This window comes from Bombina bombina, chromosome 5 (assembly GCF_027579735.1).
Source record: "Bombina bombina isolate aBomBom1 chromosome 5, aBomBom1.pri, whole genome shotgun sequence".
Classification (NCBI taxonomy): domain Eukaryota; kingdom Metazoa; phylum Chordata; class Amphibia; order Anura; family Bombinatoridae; genus Bombina; species Bombina bombina.
The window spans coordinates 246,178,443-246,202,097 of record NC_069503.1 but is presented as its reverse complement, the minus strand read 5'-3'; the positions used below and the strand labels follow the sequence as shown (position 1 = coordinate 246,202,097).

Here is a 23,655-nt window from a genome sequence, read left to right as displayed (position 1 = left end):
CTGGCCTTCTTTAGGACAGAAAATGGATAATCATTTTTCAAGAGGAGAAATATCTGAGGAAGAATATAAGTGTCTACCCTGCAGGGAAGGATGTTCTCATTGCACAGACGATACTCCCTGCTATGCACAGGAGGACAAATATTTACGGATTGCTATCATCTCATTCCAAGCTTTCTGCATGCTGCTGGACTTCATAAGCATGCTTGTAGTCTACTATTTTCGCAAGGCAAAGGTAAAAATGTTTACTTTTTCTTCTTGTGATACATTGTGACTACATTCTGTAGTTACTGAATCAGGAATATGCCTGTATATATAAATTTATACATACATACATTATCAATATATATATATACACACATACATACCCACACACACGTACTTTTTATGTGTTTATATATATATATATACATACACACATATATACCCACACACACACATACTTTTTATGTGTTTATATATATATATATATATATATACATACACTCATACATACCCACACACACACATACTTTTTATGTGTTTATATATATATATATATATACATACACACATACATACCCACACACACACATACTTTTTATGTGTTTATATATATATATATATATATATATACATACACACATACATACCCACACACACACATACTTTTTATGTGTTTATATATATATATATATATATATAAATAAATAAAATTATATAAGCCTTAGCCTTTCTGTCACAGCCAATTGTACTATTGCTTGTATGCACCATAACTTGCATATTAACTTTCAATTTATAACATATTTTAAAACGGTTATACAACACCTGATGGGGCCGATTTATCAAGCTCCGTACCGCTACTCCATAACGTGTCCGCCTGCTCTGAGGCAGCGGACAGAAATCAATCTGATCAAATCCGATCGGGTTGATTGACACCCCCTGCTAGTGGCCGCAAATCTGCAGGGGGCGGCATTGAACCAGCAGTTTACAAGAACTGCTCGTGCAATGATAAATGCCGACAGCGTGTGCTGTCGGCATTTATCAATGTGCAACGCACATGATACTCTACATAGTATCATGTCCGCTGGCACTATGATAAATATAACCCCATGAATCATAGGACATGCTATTCCATCAGTCCATGCATAGTTCACGAAGCATGTTTTCCATTATAAAACTAAAATAGCTGATTTTACCACAATGGAAAAATAGAGCAGCCCACTTGCTCTCTGGGTAATTATGTATATATATATATATATATATATATATATATATATATATATATATATGCAAACATTAACCCCTTAGTGACCACAGCACTTTTAATTTTCTTACCGTTAAGGACCAGGGCTATTTTTACATTTCTGCGGTGTTTGTGTTTAGCTGTAATTTTTCTTTTACTCATTAAATGAGTAATGTATATTACATACAGTTTTTCTCGCCATAAAATGGACTTTCTAAAGATACCATTATTTTCATCATATCTTATAATTTACTATAACAAAAATTATAAAATATGATGAAAAAATGGAAAATAACACACTTTTTCTAACTTTGACCCCCAAAATCTGTTACACATCTACAACCACCAAAAACACCCGTGCTAAATAGTTTCTAAATGTTGTCCTGAGTTTAGAAATACCCAATGTTTACATGGTCTTTCCATTTTATATGGGCAATAAATACAAGTAGCACTTTGCTATTTCCATTTCCAAACCATTTTTTGTTTTCAAAATTAGCGATAGTTACATTGTAACAGTGATATCTGTCAGGAATCCATGAATATCCCTTGACATGTATATATTTTTTTAGTAGACAACCAAAAGTATTGATCTAGGCCCATTTTGGTATATTCCATGCCACCATTTCACTGCCAAATTATTATTATTATTATTATTATACTTTATTTTTGAAGCGCCAATATATTCTGCAGCGCTGTCCATGGATACAGTTCATATAAATAAAACAATACAAGACTTGTAAGAGACAGGACAAGATTTACAAACACATACAGGAGGGATTGAGGGCCCTATTCCCGTGGGAACGTACAATCTAGAAGGGTAGGAGGTTGAGAAACAGGAGGTGAGGACTGCAAGATTGGGAAATTTTATTTATTTGATCACCAAATGCGATCAAATAAATAAAATTGTTAACTTTTTCACAAACTTTAGGTTTCTCACTGAAATTATTTACAAACAGCTTGTTCAATTATGGCACACATGGTTGTAAATGCTTCTCTGGGATCCCCTTTTTTCAGAAATAGCAGACATTTATGGCTTTGGCATTACGTTTTTGGTAATTAGAAGGCCACTAAATGCTGTCACGCACCACACTTGTATTATGCCCAGCAGTTAAGGGGTTAATTAGGTAGCTTTAGTGTATTGTAGTAGACAACCCAAAGTATTAATCTAGGCCCATTTTGGTATATTTCATGCCACCATTTAACCGCCAAATACGATCAAATAAAAAAAATCGTAAACTTTTTCACTAACTAGGTTTCTCACTGAAATTATTTACAAACAGCTTGTGCAATTATGGCACACATAGTTAGAAATGGTTCTCTGGGATCCCCTTTGTTCAGAAGTAGCAGACATATATTACTTTGGCACTGCTTTTTAGTAATTAGAAGGCCACTAAATGCCGCTGTGCACCACATATTATGCCCAGCAGTAAAGGGGTTAATAAGGTAGCTTGTAGGGTTAATTTTTGCTTTAGTGTAGAGATCAGCCTCCCACCTGACACATCCCACCCCCTGATTCCTCACTGACCCCCTCAAACAGCTCTCTTCCCTCCCCCACATCACAATTGTCACTGCCATCTTAAAGGGCCAGTAAACCCACAAAATAATGTTATAAAATTCTGCACATAGTGCAGAATTATATAACATCAGCTTAGCACCAGCTTTCTACCTAAAAGGATTTCAGAGACATTTTCCTACAAAAATGACTTTTACAAAACGCTGCTCCTGGCTCTACTGAGTGGGTCTGTTTGTCTTCCTAAGTGCATCGGGCATGCTGTCAAGTCACAGCTGGCCCGATCGCGCCATTAAACTCAATGTAGCTCGCACCACTCTGGTCTGGTAGCGGAAGCAAGCTACATTGAGTTTAATAGTGCAATCGGGCCGGCTGTGACTTGACAGCATGCCCGATGTGCTTAAGAAAACAAACAGACCCACTCAGTAGAGCCAGGAGTCGCGTTCTGTTAAAGTAATTTTCGCAGGAAAATTTCTCTGACATCCTTTCAGGTAGAAAGCTGGCGATAAGCCAATTTTTTCTGTAGTGTAGCTGCCCCCCCTCAAAATCCTCCCCCTCCCAGATCCCTTTCCCAACTGTTATTCCCCCCTCCCTCCTTCCCTCTCCCTCCTGCCTTTAAATCTTTGTAGCGCCCCCGCCCTCCTGTGCCATACAGGAACTGCTCCAGTGATGGGCCACCCACCCGCCTCCCGCGTATACCTACCACCTAACAACGATCGGCACCATCGCTGTCCGATGCAGAGAAGGCCACAGATTGGCCCTCTCTGCATTGGTGTGCTTAAAAAGGGTATTGCACGATGCCTCAATATTGAGGCATCGCAGCAATACCCTAAAAGCGGCTGGAAGGGATCACAATCTCTTCCAGCGCTTGAAACCCCAGAGGATGTGCCAGGCACGTCCTTGGTCCTTAACGACCCCTTTTTGTAGAACGTGCCTGGCACATCCTCTGTCGTTAAGGGGTTAAAGGGACAGAAAACCCAATTTTTTATCTTTTATGATTTGGATAGAACATACAATTTTAAACAACTTTCCAATTTACTTCTATTGTCAAATGTGCTTCATTCTCTTGCTATCCATTGCTGAAGGAACAGTATTGCACTACTGGCAGCTAGTTGAACACATCTAGTTAGCCAGTCACACAAGCCAAATGTGTACAGGCACCAATCAGTAGCTAGCTCCCACTAGTGTATGATATGTGCATATTCTTTTTCAACAAGGATACTAAGAGAACGAAACACATTTGAAAATAGAAGTACATTTAAAAGTGTCTTAAAATGACATGCTCTATCTGAATCATGCACAGGAGCAATTCACCATAGGCCATCTCTACTGCTGTATGTCCGCCCTGGGTCTCAAGTCTATATCTAGTCTCTCATGTATCTTTAATAGGTAGTGGTCCCAAAGGGCTTGGGCTTCTATGTGTGATTCTCTTGTGTTATTTTTATATGAGCTAAACTCCTCTAGTTCTATTAACTCTGAGACTTTACTTCTCCACCCCTGAAGGTCTGGAGGAGAATGTGATTTCCACTGTTTAGCTATAATGGACTTTACGCCATTTATCATTATTTGGAATAATATTTGGTGCGCCTTGGAAAGCAATTTTCTAAACTTATTAAGTAGAAAAGTTAGGGGGTCTAAGGGTAAAGTGCAGTCTAGAACCTTCTCCATTTCCCCAATACAATTTCTCCACAACTGATTTATTACATTGCACCACCACCACCACATGTGTCCCATCCCACTACCTGAGTGTCCACATCTCCAACATTTATCTGAGAATGAAGGGTATAGTCTGTGTAAGCATCTAGGAGTAAGATACCAGTTATGTAGTACTTTGTAGTTTAGTTCAACTAGGTAGGCTGATGAAGAAGAGGAGTGAAAAAGGAGAGTTTATACTCCCTCCCACAACCAAACCTGTGATATCTTTATTACGCCTAATACTAGTGGCTAAAGTTTCTAGTAGACAGACAAACAACAGGGGGGAAAGGGGACAACCCTGGCGTGTACCGTTGGATATCTGAAGGGATTGTGAAAGAATGCCATTTAGTGTTATTCTAGCACTAGGTCTCGAATACAAAGCAAAAATTCTCTGTAACATAATATCCCCCAATCCAAATGACTGCAATGTCATTTTGAGAAATAGCCAACTCACACGGTCGAAGGCCTTCTCCACATCTGTAGATAGCCACACCGCGGGAACGCCCCCAACCTTTGCATGCCAGATTAAGTGCATGTTTGGGACGGTGTTGTCTTTGGCCTCTCTATTTGGTATGAAACCAACCTGATCCTGGTGAATTATAGAGGGAAGAATCCTATTTAACCTAGTTGCCAGAATTTTTGCATATATTTTAATATCAGAGTTTAATAGCGATATTGGTCGGTAGTTGGGTATTAAATCTGTTGACTTGCCAGGTTTCAGGATAACCATAATGTGTGCCTGTAGAGCTAAGGGGGAAAAAGGCTTGTTGCCATCTATGGTTTGGTAGTAGGACAATAGATATGGGGCCAGTATGCTTTTAAATTTAGTGTAATATACGTTTCCAAAACCATCCGGTCCTGGGGCCTTACCTATAGGAAAGGTTGGTATGGCATCCTTGACCTCTTTAAGGGTTATTGGCAAGTCAAGCTCTAACTGTTGTTCTATAGTGAGAGAGGGGAGGTGTAATTGGGATAGGTAGGTGGATATTTCTTGTTCAGTAGCGGTTGGTCGGTCGCCCTCTAAATTATATAACCCTTCATAGTATCTTCTAAATTTGTCTGCAATGTCTCTTGACGTCGACCAAGTCTTCCCTTTATGGTCTTGTATCGTCATAATATGACGCTTGTTAGTACGTTGTTGAAGTAATCTGGCTAGTAGTTTGCCCTGTTTATTGTAGCCTTCATAAAATGTTTTTTTAAGAAATAGTGCTGCCCGGTTGGTTTCTTGTCAAAGGAGCAGGTTTAGCTGGTCTCTTTTATGTTGTAAGCTAGCCAGGAGGGATAGGTTACCCGGGAATTTTTTATGTATTTCTTGTAATTTTCCCAACTCTTCTAGTAATAAACTCAAATATTGGGTTCTTTGTTTATTTTTTGAGGCCTTTAATGCAATAATCTCCCCTCTAATCACGCATTTGTGTGCCTCCCTTATATACTTTGGGTCTACATCATGAGTGCAGTTTATGTCAAAATAATCTACTAGAGAGTTGCAGATCTGTGTGTAGATGATCGGATCTTTCAAAAGGGTTTCATCAAGTTTCCAAGTCCTGTCACGCCTCTGTGAGGTAGGCCATCTAAGAGAGCAACTGACCATAGCATAGGGGATATGTCTGTATGCCGGACTAGTTCTAGGCTAGTTACATCTATAAAAATGTAGTCTATTCTCGAATAGACTCTGTGTGGATGGGAATAAAATGTGTAGTCCTTTGTGGAGGGATGAAATAGTCTCCACGCATCGTGTACTGCCAGGTCAGCTAAATTAGATCTAATTGATCTTAATATTTTCTGGGGGACCGATGAGACCCCTTTAGAGCAATCGATATAAGGCTCCATTGCTAGATTGAAATCCCCACCCAGGATTAAACTTCCCTTAGCGCAGTCCAAAATGGAATTTTTGATGGCATGAAAAAATTGCGGTGTTGTAATATTAGGGGCATATATATTAGCGATCGTTATTACTTTGTTATAGAGCCTGCCTGTTAGTATGATGAACCTCCCACCTTTATCTTTATGCACCTGCATGGGGTAAAAAGGGACATTCTTCTTGATAATGATGCCTACTCCATTGTGTTTAGTGGAATTCGATGCTAGGTACACCCAAATTTATTGAGAGACATTGTGGGCTCCTTTCCCCATTTAATGTGGGTCTCCTGTATAAGAACTACATCGCATTGAAGTCGCTTATATTCCCTTATTGCCATAGACCATTTTTGGGGGGAGTTCAGACCCTTTACATTATGTGAGACAATTTTGATTTTTAATGAGTCGTCTGTCATTGTGTGTGTATTAAATTAGTTTGTGTGTGATGTAAATTGTGCGAGCACCAGCATCTCCTTCATTGACTGCCCTTGGTTTAAGCCAGATAATATGAGAGAAGAGTAAACCATTCCTTAGAGTTTTAATACATATGGAGAAATAAAAACAACATCCTGCAAACATACATGCAATGTGTGAACTATTTTTAACTATTCCTGTGGAATTTGTAACAGTAACTTTGTAAATACACACTTTCAAATCTGGAAAAGAACAAGTTCTGAGAGTGTATTTGTTTGACATCTGATACACCATTTACTAGGGGGACGAATGGTGTCAGTTAACCATCAGAGTTTAGTTATTTTAATTTCTGATTTTTATGCAAAACTGGGGATTTAAGAAACAAAACACATATGGATATATCTAGAATTAAGTATAAGGGCAGTGTGGTAGTGTGCTAGAGTGCTGTAATACGTGAGGGTAGCTTTTAGCCTAGATTGTCAGACATCTTTATTTCTAAGTAACGTACTGACTCACCTGTCCCTAGGCATGCTCCCATGGGGCATTACTAATTTGTTTTACCAAGATGATATGTCCTGAGGTACCTAGATAAAACATTAAACAGCATTAGATGAAATAGATTTAGAATGATTGTACCACATTTTGCCGTTATACCACAGTCAACAAAAGTCTCTTCACTTGAGTTTGACTTTGAGTCTTTTCGCTGGAACTTTAGACCAATTGGGCCGCTGTTCTTTAGGTCTTTCTCCACGTCGATCCTCTTGTAACGTCGGAATATCCAGTACATTTTCTGCAGGTGCCTCAAATGTTATATTCAGCTTCTTGGACAATGTATCTAGATCACTGTAGCTTTTGTAAACTATTTGAGACCCGTTGTGTTGAATAATGAGGCTGAATGGATAGCCCCACCTGTATCTAATATTGTTCTCCTGGAGTTTTGTGGTGATGAATCGTACCTCTTTCCGTCTTTGATTGAGGGCATAAGTCTTGGAAAATCTGCAGTGTATGGTTGTGTAATGAGATGGTCTGCCTGGTTCTGGCCGCCTGACATATTTCCTCCCTTGAGGTAAACTTCAGCAATCGAAGGATAACATCTCTAGGCGGTGCCGGGGTTTTTTGGGGGGGTCTCAAGGCCCTATGGATCCTTTCAATATCTTCTGAGGCAAGAGGGTTAGATCTGGGAAGCAAAAACTGGAACAAGTCTTTGACATATGATTTCAGATGATCTTGTGGGACCTCTTCCGGGATACCCCTGATCCTTAAATTGTTCCTCCTCCCCCTATTATCCAAATCTTCTAGTTTATCCTGCAGGGTCTGTATAATGGAGTCTTGTATCGATAAATGTTGGATTTTTGTGCTGACTAGATTGTTTAGATTGTCTTGGCCATCTTCAAGATACTCAATTCTAGAGCCCATTTCGTTCAGGTCTTTCTTAAGGTCTCTTATTTCTTCTTTAATGAAGGTCTTGAGTGACTCAATGTCTGTCTTGGAGGGTAGGCTTGCTATCTGAGACTGTATAGAAAGCAAAGATTCTCTTTGGTTTCCAGCGCATTCTGAGGGAATATTAGCTGTATTAATCTCCAGAGCTTGTTGTGATTCTGACATGTGGCCCTCCTGTGTATGAAAGAAGGTAGAGACCGAGAGAGTCAGGGCAGGAGTTTTATTTTGCTTTTCGGGTTTGTTACCTTTCTTGGAAGCCATATCCGGCGTTTTAATTCAATATATGTCCTTGTATTGCTGGGGTGTAATTTCCCTTTAAATGGGAGTAGCCTCTTTTATCCCTGCTATTGGTTACGGAGTTAGTACTTATGGACCAGATTTGATGTTAATGAACCACGTTTGTGCTGCACAGTTGTTTGCCAGCTTTTATTCTTGTTAGGCTTTAAATTGTACACACTTGCCTGCCCACAGAGATAAGATGTGCATCTCCTGTGCAACAAATCCAGCTTTAATACATTGACTCCTCAATAAAGTTTAATTTACTCAGTTTTCCAACATATAAAAGAGAGCTGTATGAATCTTGTATGTCTTTGTAACTCCCTCTATCTGTGTAGATCCGCTGCCTGAAAGTATGTCACATGGGGGGTGATGAGGCCTGGTGTTTAATTACTATCATTGTCTGCCGTGTAAGGAGTTAATTTCTGAGAGAGGCACCAATAAAAAGTGTGTATGATATATGTTCTGCCTCTAAAACTCGTTACTTCACCCCTAGTAGTGTTCTCAGTCAAATAAGGGTACTATACAGCTGAAGTATCTCCCACGTGGGTGACCGTTATACTGTGCTTTCAGCGGTCTCAGTCTGGTAAGCAAACTCCCTTCAGGGCTGGGGCTAATTTCTCAGCACTCTTCTGAGTACTTTATTTATGTGTTTCAGTTATATAGGGGTTTCCCCTTGAAAAATGACCCCCGTTACCTTTTTAAGTGGAGCACTATGGAATCCTTATGTTACGGATCTCGCCTTGGCCCAATTGTCTGTCACTCCCCTCTTCTCTATGCAGCCTTCACTTTAGGATCGGTTGAGGGTCCAGTGTCACTGCGAGTTGTCCTAACTTGCAGCGGTATGGTCACTACTGTGTCTTGTTGCGGTCTGGCTGAGTTGCTTTATTGCAAGATGGCGCCCGCTCCTGTACACCTCCTTTTCCCCCAGCTTCTTGTAGGTGCCGATCTCTCTGTCCCCACAGCTTAATTAGTGACCGGGTAGATCTCCCAGCTCTCCTGCTATCAAGGCACTAGTTTTTGTCCCCAGCTTTGCTAGTACAGGTGCTCTGATGGGCTGACAGCAACGGAGCTCTCTCACTCTGCTGCCATGTCCCAGCACGAGTAGCTCCGCCCCGTGTAACTGTACTTTTTAATGTAGTTTTTATGTATTTTGTAACACTTTTTGTTTCGTAAAACAGTTAACCAGTGCTCTGACGACACGGTAATCATTCTAGCGTAAATATTTCAACTTGTAATACGACCCAATGTGTGCAAACACCCACAATAAACCCCTTTTTGATTGCTTGTAACTGTTAACGTGCCACTTGTAACCTGACCCTAAAGAAACAGGTTGAATATGAAATAGAATGACTTAGAAGCTAAAAAGATTCACTTGAGGTGCACACAATGGTTTTGCATGTGATCTTCTGATGGAATGGGAGCTATTGTCTACTCTCATGACCAAAAAGTAACAATGTGTGATACCTGAAATACATAAAATAGCATAACAGCATAATTAAATATTTGGAATATACTATATACAATAATTCCGTAATAATATTGAAGTTGATGACAGATAAGAACTAATAAGTACATCTAACATGATATCTATCCCACTAGAATTTAAGCTTCATTTATATTCATATAAATACATATTTTAAAATAATGTATGGTATTTGCTTGACACTTCAACTAGAAGAATATTCTATATGGGTTATATTTTAATAACTCTACAGAAATCCTTAATTGTAAAAAGGTGACTTTTTATGAAGCCATAAATCTCAGAAATCTGCTGAAGCAGCTTGTGTTTGAGGAGTGAATATATCTAGAAGGTTGGTTAGTTAGTTAGTTAGTTAGTTAGTTAGTTAGTTAGTTAGTTAGTTAGTTGGTTGGTTAGTTAACCATATTTTAATGTTTTAATATTAATAATGGAAAAATATTCTTTAATGGATATACCAGAACAGAGGCTTGAATTGTTACTTGGTAGAGCAAGTCAATAATAATGCTGACTGCATCAAAGGGAAACCAGGCAGATGTGAAGATCTGACGGTTAGAAGGATCTGAGGACTAATAAAGTGGTTGCTGTAGAAAGGCAGATAGAGTCAAAGGGCTCGATTTTCCTAAAGCTCTCAATGCTTGTAAGATTTTCTAAGACATCTGATCAGTACAATGAAGGCCCTGTCTTAAAGAGACTGTAAAGTCAAAATTAAATGTTTATGATTCAGAGCATGCAATTTTAAACAATTTTCCAATGTATTTCTATTATTCTATTTGCTTTGTTCTCTTGGTACCCTTTGTTGAAAAGTATACCTAGCTGCTGATTGGCGAATGCACATATTTGCCTATTATTTTTGGCTCACCTCGTGTTCAGCTAGCTCTCAGTAGTGCACTGTTGCTTCTTCAACAAAGGATACCAAAAGAATGAAGCAAATTGAAAAGCTGTTAAAATTGCATGCATTATCTCAATCATTTGCATACAAAGAGAGAAGCGCTCTACCAGGAACGAACAACAGCTCAGTGGCTTGTTCTATGGCGATTTACCACCCGGAAGCAGCCTCTTTTAGACCAGTGTGCTTTTCACAGAAGAAAACTTTCCTGAAGTATATCAGTCTGATCCCGCCAACTAAGGTCAGTCCAGCCCCGAAATACCAGGCAATTCTCCTCTGAACAAGGAACATGACAACCCCAGACGATCGTTTCGGCCTCCTATGGGCCTCGTCAGTGAGGTGCAGCCACATTCCTCTAAGCACACTGGGCAAGGAGTCCACGTCTGGTTTCCCCCATCACCCATAGGGAGACTTCCCCAGGGTCATAATAATTTGCATACAAAGAGAGAAGCGCTCTACCAGGAACGAACAACAGCTCAGTGGCTTGTTCTATGGCGATTTACCACCCGGAAGCAGCCTCTTTTAGACCAGTGTGCTTTTCACAGAAGAAAACTTTCCTGAAGTATATCAGTCTGATCCCGCCAACTAAGGTCAGTCCAGCCCCGAAATACCAGGCAATTCTCCTCTGAACAAGGAACATGACAACCCCAGACGATCGTTTCTGCCTCCTATGGGCCTCGTCAGTGAGGTGCAGCCACATTCCTCTAAGCACACTGGGCAAGGAGTCCACGTCTGGTTTCCCCCATCACCCATAGGGAGACTTCCCCAGGGTCATAATAATTTGCATACAAAGAGAGAAGCGCTCTACCAGGAACGAACAACAGCTCAGTGGCTTGTTCTATGGTGATTTACCACCCGGAAGCAGCCTCTTTTAGACCAGTGTGCTTTTCACAGAAGAAAACTTTCCTGAAGTATATCAGTCTGATCCCGCCAACTAAGGTCAGTCCAGCCCCGAAATACCAGGCAATTCTCCTCTGAACAAGGAACATGACAACCCCAGACGATCGTTTCGGCCTCCTATGGGCCTCGTCAGTGAGGTGCAGCCACATTCCTCTAAGCACACTGGGCAAGGAGTCCACGTCTGGTTTCCCCCATCACCCATAGGGAGACTTCCCCAGGGTCATAATAATTTGCATACAAAGAGAGAAGCGCTCTACCAGGAATGAACAACAGCTCAGTGGCTTGTTCTATGGCGATTTACCACCCGGAAGCAGCCTCTTTTAGACCAGTGTGCTTTTCACAGAAGAAAACTTTCCTGAAGTATATCAGTCTGATCCCGCCAACTAAGGTCAGTCCAGCCCCGAAATACCAGGCAATTCTCCTCTGAACAAGGAACATGACAACCCCAGACGATCGTTTCGGCCTCCTATGGGCCTCGTCAGTGAGGTGCAGCCACATTCCTCTAAGCACACTGGGCAAGGAGTCCACGTCTGGTTTCCCCCATCATCCATAGGGAGACTTCCCCAGGGTCATAATAATTTGCATACAAAGAGAGAAGCGCTCTACCAGGAACGAACAACAGCTCAGTGGCTTGTTCTATGGCGATTTACCACCCGGAAGCAGCCTCTTTTAGACCAGTGTGCTTTTCACAGAAGAAAACTTTCCTGAAGTATATCAGTCTGATCCCGCCAACTAAGGTCAGTCCAGCCCCGAAATACCAGGCAATTCTCCTCTGAACAAGGAACATGACAACCCCAGACGATCGTTTCGGCCTCCTATGGGCCTCGTCAGTGAGGTGCAGCCACATTCCTCTAAGCACACTGGGCAAGGAGTCCACGTCTGGTTTCCCCCATCACCCATAGGGAGACTTCCCCAGGGTCATAATAATTTGCATACAAAGAGAGAAGCGCTCTACCAGGAACGAACAACAGCTCAGTGGCTTGTTCTATGGCGATTTACCACCCGGAAGCAGCCTCTTTTAGACCAGTGTGCTTTTCACAGAAGAAAACTTTCCTGAAGTATATCAGTCTGATCCCGCCAACTAAGGTCAGTCCAGCCCCGAAATACCAGGCAATTCTCCTCTGAACAAGGAACATGACAACCCCAGACGATCGTTTCGGCCTCCTATGGGCCTCGTCAGTGAGGTGCAGCCACATTCCTCTAAGCACACTGGGCAAGGAGTCCACGTCTGGTTTCCCCCATCACCCATAGGGAGACTTCCCCAGGGTCATAATAATTTGCATACAAAGAGAGAAGCGCTCTACCAGGAACGAACAACAGCTCAGTGGCTTGTTCTATGCCGATTTACCACCCGGAAGCAGCCTCTTTTAGACCAGTGTGCTTTTCACAGAAGAAAACTTTCCTGAAGTATATCAGTCTGATCCCGCCAACTAAGGTCAGTCCAGCCCCGAAATACCAGGCAATTCTCCTCTGAACAAGGAACATGACAACCCCAGACGATCGTTTCGGCCTCCTATGGGCCTCGTCAGTGAGGTGCAGCCACATTCCTCTAAGCACACTGGGCAAGGAGTCCACGTCTGGTTTCCCCCATCACCCATAGGGAGACTTCCCCAGGGTCATAATAATTTGCATACAAAGAGAGAAGCGCTCTACCAGGAACGAACAACAGCTCAGTGGCTTGTTCTATGGCGATTTACCACCCGGAAGCAGCCTCTTTTAGACCAGTGTGCTTTTCACAGAAGAAAACTTTCCTGAAGTATATCAGTCTGATCCCGCCAACTAAGGTCAGTCCAGCCCCGAAATACCAGGCAATTCTCCTCTGAACAAGGAACATGACAACCCCAGACGATCGTTTCGGCCTCCTATGGGCCTCGTCAGTGAGGTGCAGCCACATTCCTCTAAGCACACTGGGCAAGGAGTCCACGTCTGGTTTCCCCCATCACCCATAGGGAGACTTCCCCAGGGTCATAATAATTTGCATACAAAGAGAGAAGCGCTCTACCAGGAACGAACAACAGCTCAGTGGCTTGTTCTATGCCGATTTACCACCCGGAAGCAGCCTCTTTTAGACCAGTGTGCTTTTCACAGAAGAAAACTTTCCTGAAGTATATCAGTCTGATCCCGCCAACTAAGGTCAGTCCAGCCCCGAAATACCAGGCAATTCTCCTCTGAACAAGGAACATGACAACCCCAGACGATCGTTTCGGCCTCCTATGGGCCTCGTCAGTGAGGTGCAGCCACATTCCTCTAAGCACACTGGGCAAGGAGTCCACGTCTGGTTTCCCCCATCACCCATAGGGAGACTTCCCCAGGGTCATAATAATTTGCATACAAAGAGAGAAGCGCTCTACCAGGAACGAACAACAGCTCAGTGGCTTGTTCTATGGCGATTTACCACCCGGAAGCAGCCTCTTTTAGACCAGTGTGCTATTCACAGAAGAAAACTTTCCTGAAGTATATCAGTCTTATCCCGCCAACTAAGGTCAGTCCAGCCCCGAAATACCAGGCAATTCTCCTCTGAACAAGGAACATGACAACCCCAGACGATCGTTTCGGCCTCCTATGGGCCTCGTCAGTGAGGTGCAGCCACATTCCTCTAAGCACACTGGGCAAGGAGTCCACGTCTGGTTTCCCCCATCACCCATAGGGAGACTTCCCCAGGGTCATAATAATTTGCATACAAAGAGAGAAGCGCTCTACCAGGAACGAACAACAGCTCAGTGGCTTGTTCTATGGCGATTTACCACCCGGAAGCAGCCTCTTTTAGACCAGTGTGCTTTTCACAGAAGAAAACTTTCCTGAAGTATATCAGTCTGATCCCGCCAACTAAGGTCAGTCCAGCCCCGAAATACCAGGCAATTCTCCTCTGAACAAGGAACATGACAACCCCAGACGATCGTTTCGGCCTCCTATGGGCCTCGTCAGTGAGGTGCAGCCACATTCCTCTAAGCACACTGGGCAAGGAGTCCACGTCTGGTTTCCCCCATCACCCATAGGGAGACTTCCCCAGGGTCATAATAATTTGCATACAAAGAGAGAAGCGCTCTACCAGGAACGAACAACAGCTCAGTGGCTTGTTCTATGGCGATTTACCACCCGGAAGCAGCCTCTTTTAGACCAGTGTGCTTTTCACAGAAGAAAACTTTCCTGAAGTATATCAGTCTGATCCCGCCAACTAAGGTCAGTCCAGCCCCGAAATACCAGGCAATTCTCCTCTGAACAAGGAACATGACAACCCCAGACGATCGTTTCGGCCTCCTATGGGCCTCGTCAGTGAGGTGCAGCCACATTCCTCTAAGCACACTGGGCAAGGAGTCCACGTCTGGTTTCCCCCATCATCCATAGGGAGACTTCCCCAGGGTCATAATAATTTGCATACAAAGAGAGAAGCGCTCTACCAGGAACGAACAACAGCTCAGTGGCTTGTTCTATGGCGATTTACCACCCGGAAGCAGCCTCTTTTAGACCAGTGTGCTTTTCACAGAAGAAAACTTTCCTGAAGTATATCAGTCTGATCCCGCCAACTAAGGTCAGTCCAGCCCCGAAATACCAGGCAATTCTCCTCTGAACAAGGAACATGACAACCCCAGACGATAGTTTCGGCCTCCTATGGGCCTCGTCAGTGAGGTGCAGCCACATTCCTCTAAGCACACTGGGCAAGGAGTCCACGTCTGGTTTCCCCCATCACCCATAGGGAGACTTCCCCAGGGTCATAATAATTTGCATACAAAGAGAGAAGCGCTCTACCAGGAACGAACAACAGCTCAGTGGCTTGTTCTATGGCGATTTACCACCCGGAAGCAGCCTCTTTTAGACCAGTGTGCTTTTCACAGAAGAAAACTTTCCTGAAGTATATCAGTCTGATCCCGCCAACTAAGGTCAGTCCAGCCCCGAAATACCAGGCAATTCTCCTCTGAACAAGGAACATGACAACCCCAGACGATCGTTTCGGCCTCCTATGGGCCTCGTCAGTGAGGTGCAGCCACATTCCTCTAAGCACACTGGGCAAGGAGTCCACGTCTGGTTTCCCCCATCACCCATAGGGAGACTTCCCCAGGGTCATAATAATTTGCATACAAAGAGAGAAGCGCTCTACCAGGAACGAACAACAGCTCAGTGGCTTGTTCTATGGCGATTTACCACCCGGAAGCAGCCTCTTTTAGACCAGTGTGCTTTTCACAGAAGAAAACTTTCCTGAAGTATATCAGTCTGATCCCGCCAACTAAGGTCAGTCCAGTCCCGAAATACCAGGCAATTCTCCTCTGAACAAGGAACATGACAACCCCAGACGATCGTTTCGGCCTCCTATGGGCCTCGTCAGTGAGGTGCAGCCACATTCCTCTAAGCACACTGGGCAAGGAGTCCACGTCTGGTTTCCCCCATCACCCATAGGGAGACTTCCCCAGGGTCATAATAATTTGCATACAAAGAGAGAAGCGCTCTACCAGGAACGAACAACAGCTCAGTGGCTTGTTCTATGGTGATTTACCACCCGGAAGCAGCCTCTTTTAGACCAGTGTGCTTTTCACAGAAGAAAACTTTCCTGAAGTATATCAGTCTGATCCCGCCAACTAAGGTCAGTCCAGCCCCGAAATACCAGGCAATTCTCCTCTGAACAAGGAACATGACAACCCCAGACGATCGTTTCGGCCTCCTATGGGCCTCGTCAGTGAGGTGCAGCCACATTCCTCTAAGCACACTGGGCAAGGAGTCCACGTCTGGTTTCCCCCATCACCCATAGGGAGACTTCCCCAGGGTCATAATAATTTGCATACAAAGAGAGAAGCGCTCTACCAGGAACGAACAACAGCTCAGTGGCTTGTTCTATGGCGATTTACCACCCGGAAGCAGCCTCTTTTAGACCAGTGTGCTTTTCACAGAAGAAAACTTTCCTGAAGTATATCAGTCTGATCCCGCCAACTAAGGTCAGTCCAGCCCCGAAATACCAGGCAATTCTCCTCTGAACAAGGAACATGACAACCCCAGACGATCGTTTCGGCCTCCTATGGGCCTCGTCAGTGAGGTGCAGCCACATTCCTCTAAGCACACTGGGCAAGGAGTCCACGTCTGGTTTCCCCCATCACCCATAGGGAGACTTCCCCAGGGTCATAATAATTTGCATACAAAGAGAGAAGCGCTCTACCAGGAACGAACAACAGCTCAGTGGCTTGTTCTATGGCGATTTACCACCCGGAAGCAGCCTCTTTTAGACCAGTGTGCTTTTCACAGAAGAAAACTTTCCTGAAGTATATCAGTCTTATCCCGCCAACTAAGGTCAGTCCAGCCCCGAAATACCAGGCAATTCTCCTCTGAACAAGGAACATGACAACCCCAGACGATCGTTTCGGCCTCCTATGGGCCTCGTCAGTGAGGTGCAGCCACATTCCTCTAAGCACACTGGGCAAGGAGTCCACGTCTGGTTTCCCCCATCACCCATAGGGAGACTTCCCCAGGGTCATAATAATTTGCATACAAAGAGAGAAGCGCTCTACCAGGAACGAACAACAGCTCAGTGGCTTGTTCTATGGCGATTTACCACCCGGAAGCAGCCTCTTTTAGACCAGTGTGCTTTTCACAGAAGAAAACTTTCCTGAAGTATATCAGTCTGATCCCGCCAACTAAGGTCAGTCCAGCCCCGAAATACCAGGCAATTCTCCTCTGAACAAGGAACATGACAACCCCAGACGATCGTTTCGGCCTCCTATGGGCCTCGTCAGTGAGGTGCAGCCACATTCCTCTAAGCACACTGGGCAAGGAGTCCACGTCTGGTTTCCCCCATCACCCATAGGGAGACTTCCCCAGGGTCATAATAATTTGCATACAAAGAGAGAAGCGCTCTACCAGGAACGAACAACAGCTCAGTGGCTTGTTCTATGGCGATTTACCACCCGGAAGCAGCCTCTTTTAGACCAGTGTGCTTTTCACAGAAGAAAACTTTCCTGAAGTATATCAGTCTTATCCCGCCAACTAAGGTCAGTCCAGCCCCGAAATACCAGGCAATTCTCCTCTGAACAAGGAACATGACAACCCCAGACGATCGTTTCGGCCTCCTATGGGCCTCGTCAGTGAGGTGCAGCCACATTCCTCTAAACACACTGGGCAAGGAGTCCACGTCTGGTTTCCCCCATCACCCATAGGGAGACTTCCCCAGGGTCATAATAATTTGCATACAAAGAGAGAAGCGCTCTACCAGGAACGAACAACAGCTCAGTGGCTTGTTCTATGGCGATTTACCACCCGGAAGCAGCCTCTTTTAGACCAGTGTGCTTTTCACAGAATAAAACTTTCCTGAAGTATATCAGTCTGATCCCGCCAACTAAGGTCAGTCCAGCCCCGAAATACCAGGCAATTCTCCTCTGAACAAGGAACATGACAACCCCAGACGATCGTTTCGGCCTCCTATGGGCCTCGTCAGTGAGGTGCAGCCACATTCCTCTAAGCACACTGGGCAAGGAGTCCACGTCTGGTTTCCCCCATCACCCATAGGGAGACTTCCCCAGGGTCATAATAATTTGCATACAAAGAGAGAAGCGCTCTACCAGGAACGAACAACAGCTCAGTGGCTTGTTCTATGGCGATTTACCACCCGGAAGCAGCCTCTTTTAGACCAGTGTGCTTTTCACAGAAGAAAACTTTCCTGAAGTATATCAGTCTGATCCCGCCAACTAAGGTCAGTCCAGCCCCGAAATACCAGGCAATTCTCCTCTGAACAAGGAACATGACAACCCCAGACGATCGTTTCGGCCTCCTATGGGCCTCGTCAGTGAGGTGCAGCCACATTCCTCTAAGCACACTGGGCAAGGAGTCCACGTCTGGTTTCCCCCATCACCCATAGGGAGACTTCCCCAGGGTCATAATAATTTGCATACAAAGAGAGAAGCGCTCTACCAGGAACGAACAACAGCTCAGTGGCTTGTTCTATGGCGATTTACCACCCGGAAGCAGCCTCTTTTAGACCAGTGTGCTTTTCACAGAAGAAAACTTTCCTGAAGTATATCAGTCTGATCCCGCCAACTAAGGTCAGTCCAGCCCCGAAATACCAGGCAATTCTCCTCTGAACAAGGAACATGACAACCCCAGACGATTGTTTCGGCCTCCTATGGGCCTCGTCAGTGAGGTGCAGCCACATTCCTCTAAGCACACTGGGCAAGGAGTCCACGTCTGGTTTCCCCCATCACCCATAGGGAGACTTCCCCAGGGTCATAATAATTTGCATACAAAGAGAGAAGCGCTCTACTAGGAACGAACAACAGCTCAGTGGCTTGTTCTATGGCGATTTACCACCCGGAAGCAGCCTCTTTTAGACCAGTGTGCTTTTCACAGAAGAAAACTTTCCTGAAGTATATCAGTCTGATCCCGCCAACTAAGGTCAGTCCAGCCCCGAAATACCAGGCAATTCTCCTCTGAACAAGGAACATGACAACCCCAGACGATCGTTTCGGCCTCCTATGGGCCTCGTCAGTGAGGTGCAGCCACATTCCTCTAAGCACACTGGGCAAGGAGTCCACGTCTGGTTATCTCAATCATGAAAGAAAATTTTGTGGTTCAAAGTCCCTTTAATTATCTAAAAGCAATTTTTATCTTGAAAACAGTGTGATCTGCAATGGGGTGTTCCTTGTGAGGCAATGCATATGTTACAATAACGTTTCCAAAATAGTTGTAGTTTAAATTAAGTATTGAAGTAAAAATACACAGTAAACAAATGTATTGTTTAATCGCATTAAAATTTATAACAAAATTGTTCTGCAAAAATCGTATGTGATGGAAAAATGTAAATTTAAATCATAATAAAATACACTGCACATTCAAACAATGCTGTGAAATTTGCATTTATAATATAAATTTCAAAGCCTATATTTCTCCTTAATGTTAAAGAGACAATCTAGTAAAAATTAAACATTTAATATTCAGAGAGCGCATGCAATTTTTAACAACTTCTTAGTTGAAAGCTAAACTTGGGAATCTCATATGCTAATGTCTAAGCCCTTGAAGGTCACCTCTTTTTCTTAATAAATTTGACAGTTTATCACAGCTAGAGGGCGTTAGTTTATGTGTGCCTTATAGATAACATTGTGCTCATACTCATAGAGTTACTTATGAGAGGGCACTGATTAGCTAAAATGCAAGTCTGTCAAAAGAACTGAAATAAGAGGGCAGTCTGCAGAGACTTAGATACAAGGTAATCACAGAGGTAAAAAGTATATTGATATAACCGTGTTGGTTATGCAAGACTGGGGAATAGGTAATAAAGGGATCATCTATCTTTTTAAACAATAACAATTCTGGAGTAGACTGTCTCTTTAAATTAGTTTCTTTGCTTCTGCTGGTGGGCTGAACAGGGGCGTTCCATGGGGTCAATTTATTAATATGCGAGTGGACATGATACAATGTATCATATCATGTCCGCTGCACATCAATAAATGCAGACTACATACGCTCTCGGCATCTATCATTGCACCAGCCGTTCTTGTGAACTGCTGGTGCAATATCGCCCCCTGCAGATTTGCTGCCAATCGGCCGCTAGCGGGGGTGTTAATCAACTCGATCGTATTCAATTGGGTTGATTTCTGTCCGCCGCCTCAGAGCAGGCAGACAGGTTATGGAGCCGCGGTCTGAAGGCTCGCCGGAAACACGTGGCATCAAGCTCCATGCGGAGCTTGATAAATTGACCCCCATTGGGTGTAATTTCTCCTCTAAATCTGGAGTATTCTATAAACATTTTCCTCCTGCAGATCTTTTTTCTCGCAAAATAAAAGGTGGTGAGATTGTGTCAAAATAAGCAAAACACTTATTACTCTTACAGAAACACATTCATGTGAAAACAGAGGCGCTTGTAAGATGCTATACTCTGAGAGCAAAGTCATCTGATTTGTATTGGCTGCTGGATTTCATTTTTTAAAGTACCACCCCTGCTCCCACATCTGCTCTCTTCCTAGCAAAGTTTCCCTTTAGAGTAAGCTGCATTCACTTTCTATGGGGGGCCTCTCACAACTGTCAGTTAATTGCCTGCAAGTGGTGGGATGGTTTTTCACATCAAAGTTTTGACCACTGGGCCGATAGTCACACACCAGGTCCAGAATTTAGCAGTCAATGATCATGTGGGTCATGTGTGGGAAATACAAACAGTCTCAGGTTAGGTAAACATTTAAAGGAACATAAAACACAAATTTGTTCTATCGTGATTCAGACAGAGCTTTCAATTTTAAACAACTTTCTAATTTACTTCTATTATTACATTTTCTTTATTCTCTTGCTATCTTTTGGTGGAAAAAAGTTCAGGAGTGTGCACGTATCTGGAGAACTAGCAGTTTCGCAAGAATGTTATCCATTTGCAAGAGCACTAGGATGGCAGCTCTATTTCCTTTAATGTAGTGCTCCAGACACATACTGTATCTAGGCATCTCTTCAACAAAGAATAGAATGGGAACAAAGAACATTTTAGAATAGAAGTAAATTGGAGACATTTTTAAAATTGTATGCTCTGGGTCCGATTACCAAGCTCTGAATCGATGTGCAGCAGGCATGATATGCTACATCGTATCATGTCCGCTCGCACTTTGATAAATATGCCCCTCTGTCTGAATCACACACAAAAAAAGAAAAAGAAAAGAATAATTAGGGTTTCATATCCTTTTAAAGACATCCAAAAAAAAATTGGGGAAGGCGAGGATATGTGTTTGCATGAGTTACACCGTGGCTACAAAGGTATATAAACCAACAGTATTTTTATTTTTGTGCACGTCACTTAAAAAAATAAATACATTTTACACAAAAGAAAGCTATAAAAAATACGTAATTTAAAATATAATTTCCAGCCGCACAACATTGTGCTTAAATGTAAATGCAAACATCTTTGCAAAAGCAGTACATTTTATAGACACTTTTTTGTCAAAAAGGTGCATACTCTGGGTTGGTCGTGCTGGCATGCGGCTATTTTGCATATGTAATTGTGCCACACCTCAAACTAATAAAAAAAAGATGCATGACGACATCAAATATGTCAATATGTTAATTGTTCTTCTTTTATATTCAGGTGTAATGCAATACACATAGCTTTGTATGAGGTACGTTTTATTGACATTTTCTCTTGTTAAGTGTATCCAGTCCACGGATCATCCATTACTTATGGGATATTCTCCTTCCCAACAGGAAGTTGCAAGAGGATCACCCACAGCAGAGCTGCTATATAGCTCCTCCCCTAACTGCCATATCCAGTCATTCTCTTGCAACCCTCAACAAAGATGGAGGTCGTAAGAGGAGAGTGGTGTTTTATACTTAGTTTATTTCTTCAATCAAAAGTTTGTTATTTTTAAATGGTACCGGAGTGTGCTGTTTATCTCAGGCAGTATTTAGAAGAAGAATCTGCCTGCATTTTCTATGATCTTAGCAGAAGTAACTAAGATCCATGGCTGTTCTCACATATTCTGAGGAGTGAGGTAACTTCAGAGAGGGAATGGCGTGCAGGTTTTCCTGCAATAAGGTATGTGCAGTTAATATTTTTCTAGGGATGGAATTTGCTAGAAAATGCTGCTTATACCGGATTAATGTAAGTAAATCCTTAAATGCAGTGATAGCTACTGGTATTAGGCTTATTAATAGAGAGGCATACTCTTATAAAAATGTAATATAAAATGTTTGCTGGCATGTTAATCGTTTTTATATATGTTTGGTGACAAAACTTATTGGGGCCTAGTTTTTTTCCACATGACTGGTTTGATTTCTGCCTAGAGACAGTTTCCTGAAGCTTTCCAAGGTTGCAATATGAGTGGGAAGGGCCTATTTTAGTGCTTTTCTGTGCAGATAAAAATACTGACAGAGACATTCAGCTTCCCTCTGCATGATACAGGACATCTCTGAAGGGCTCAAAAGGCTTCAAAGTCGTGTTTGAGGAGGGTAACAATCACAGTAGACTGTGGCAGTTGTGACTGTTTTTAAAAAACGTTTTTGTTATTTATTATTCTGTTTTTGTTATTAAGGGGTTAATCATCCATTTGCAAGTGGGTGCAATGCTCTGCTGACTTGTTACATACACTGTAAAAAATTTTTTAGTGTAACTGCCTTTTTTCACTGTTATTTCAAATTTTGTCAAAATTTGTTTCTCTTAAAGGCACAGTAAAGTTTTTTATATTGCTTGTTAACTTGCTTTAAAGTGTTTTCCAAGCTTGCTAGTCTCATTGCTAGTCTGTACAAACATGTCTGAAACAGAGAATACTTGTTCATTATGTTTAAAAGCCATGGTGGAGCCCCATAGGAGAATGTGTACTAAATGTATTGATTTCACCTTAAACAGTAAAGATCAGTCTTTATCTATAAAAGAATTGTCACCAGAGGGGTCTGTCGAGGGGGAAGTTATGCCGACTAACTCTCCCCACGTGTCGGACCCTTCGCCTCCCGCTCAAGGGATGCACGCTAATATGGCGCCAAGTACATCAGGGACGTCCATAGCGATTACTTTGCAGGACATGGCTGCAATCATGAATAATACCCTGTCAGAGGTATTATCCAGATTGCCTGAATTGAGAGGCAAGCGCGATAGCTCTGGGGTTAGACGAGATACAGAGCGCGTAGATGCTGTAAGAGCCATGTCTGATACTGCGTCACAATATGCAGAACCTGAGGACGGAGAGCTTCAGTCTGTGGGTGACGTCTCTGATTCGGGGAGACCTGATTCAGAGATTTCTAATTTTAAATTTAAGCTTGAGAACCTCCGTGTATTGCTTGGGGAGGTATTAGCTGCTCTGAATGACTGTGACACAATTGCAGTGCCAGAGAAATTGTGTAGGCTGGATAAATACTATGCAGTGCCGGTGAGTACTGATGTTTTTCCAATACCTAAAAGGCTTACAGAAATTATTAGTAAGGAGTGGGATAGGCCCGGTGTGCCCTTTTCCCCACCTCCTATATTTAGAAAAATGTTTCCAATAGATGCCACTACACGGGACATATGGCAGACTGTCCCTAAGGTGGAGGGA

The 23,655-nt window shown here is 43.0% G+C and overlaps 1 protein-coding gene across 1 annotated transcript in view; it reads left to right on the top strand.

Moving 5' to 3' along the window:
* The window catches only part of GPR158 (G protein-coupled receptor 158), a 734,480-nt gene that overhangs the window by 370,382 nt on the left and 340,443 nt on the right, over positions 1-23,655 (top strand). The window contains exon 4 of the mRNA XM_053713931.1: positions 15-232. Coding sequence (XP_053569906.1) covers positions 15-232 — 218 coding nt within the window. The remainder of the gene's footprint in view (positions 1-14; positions 233-23,655) is intronic.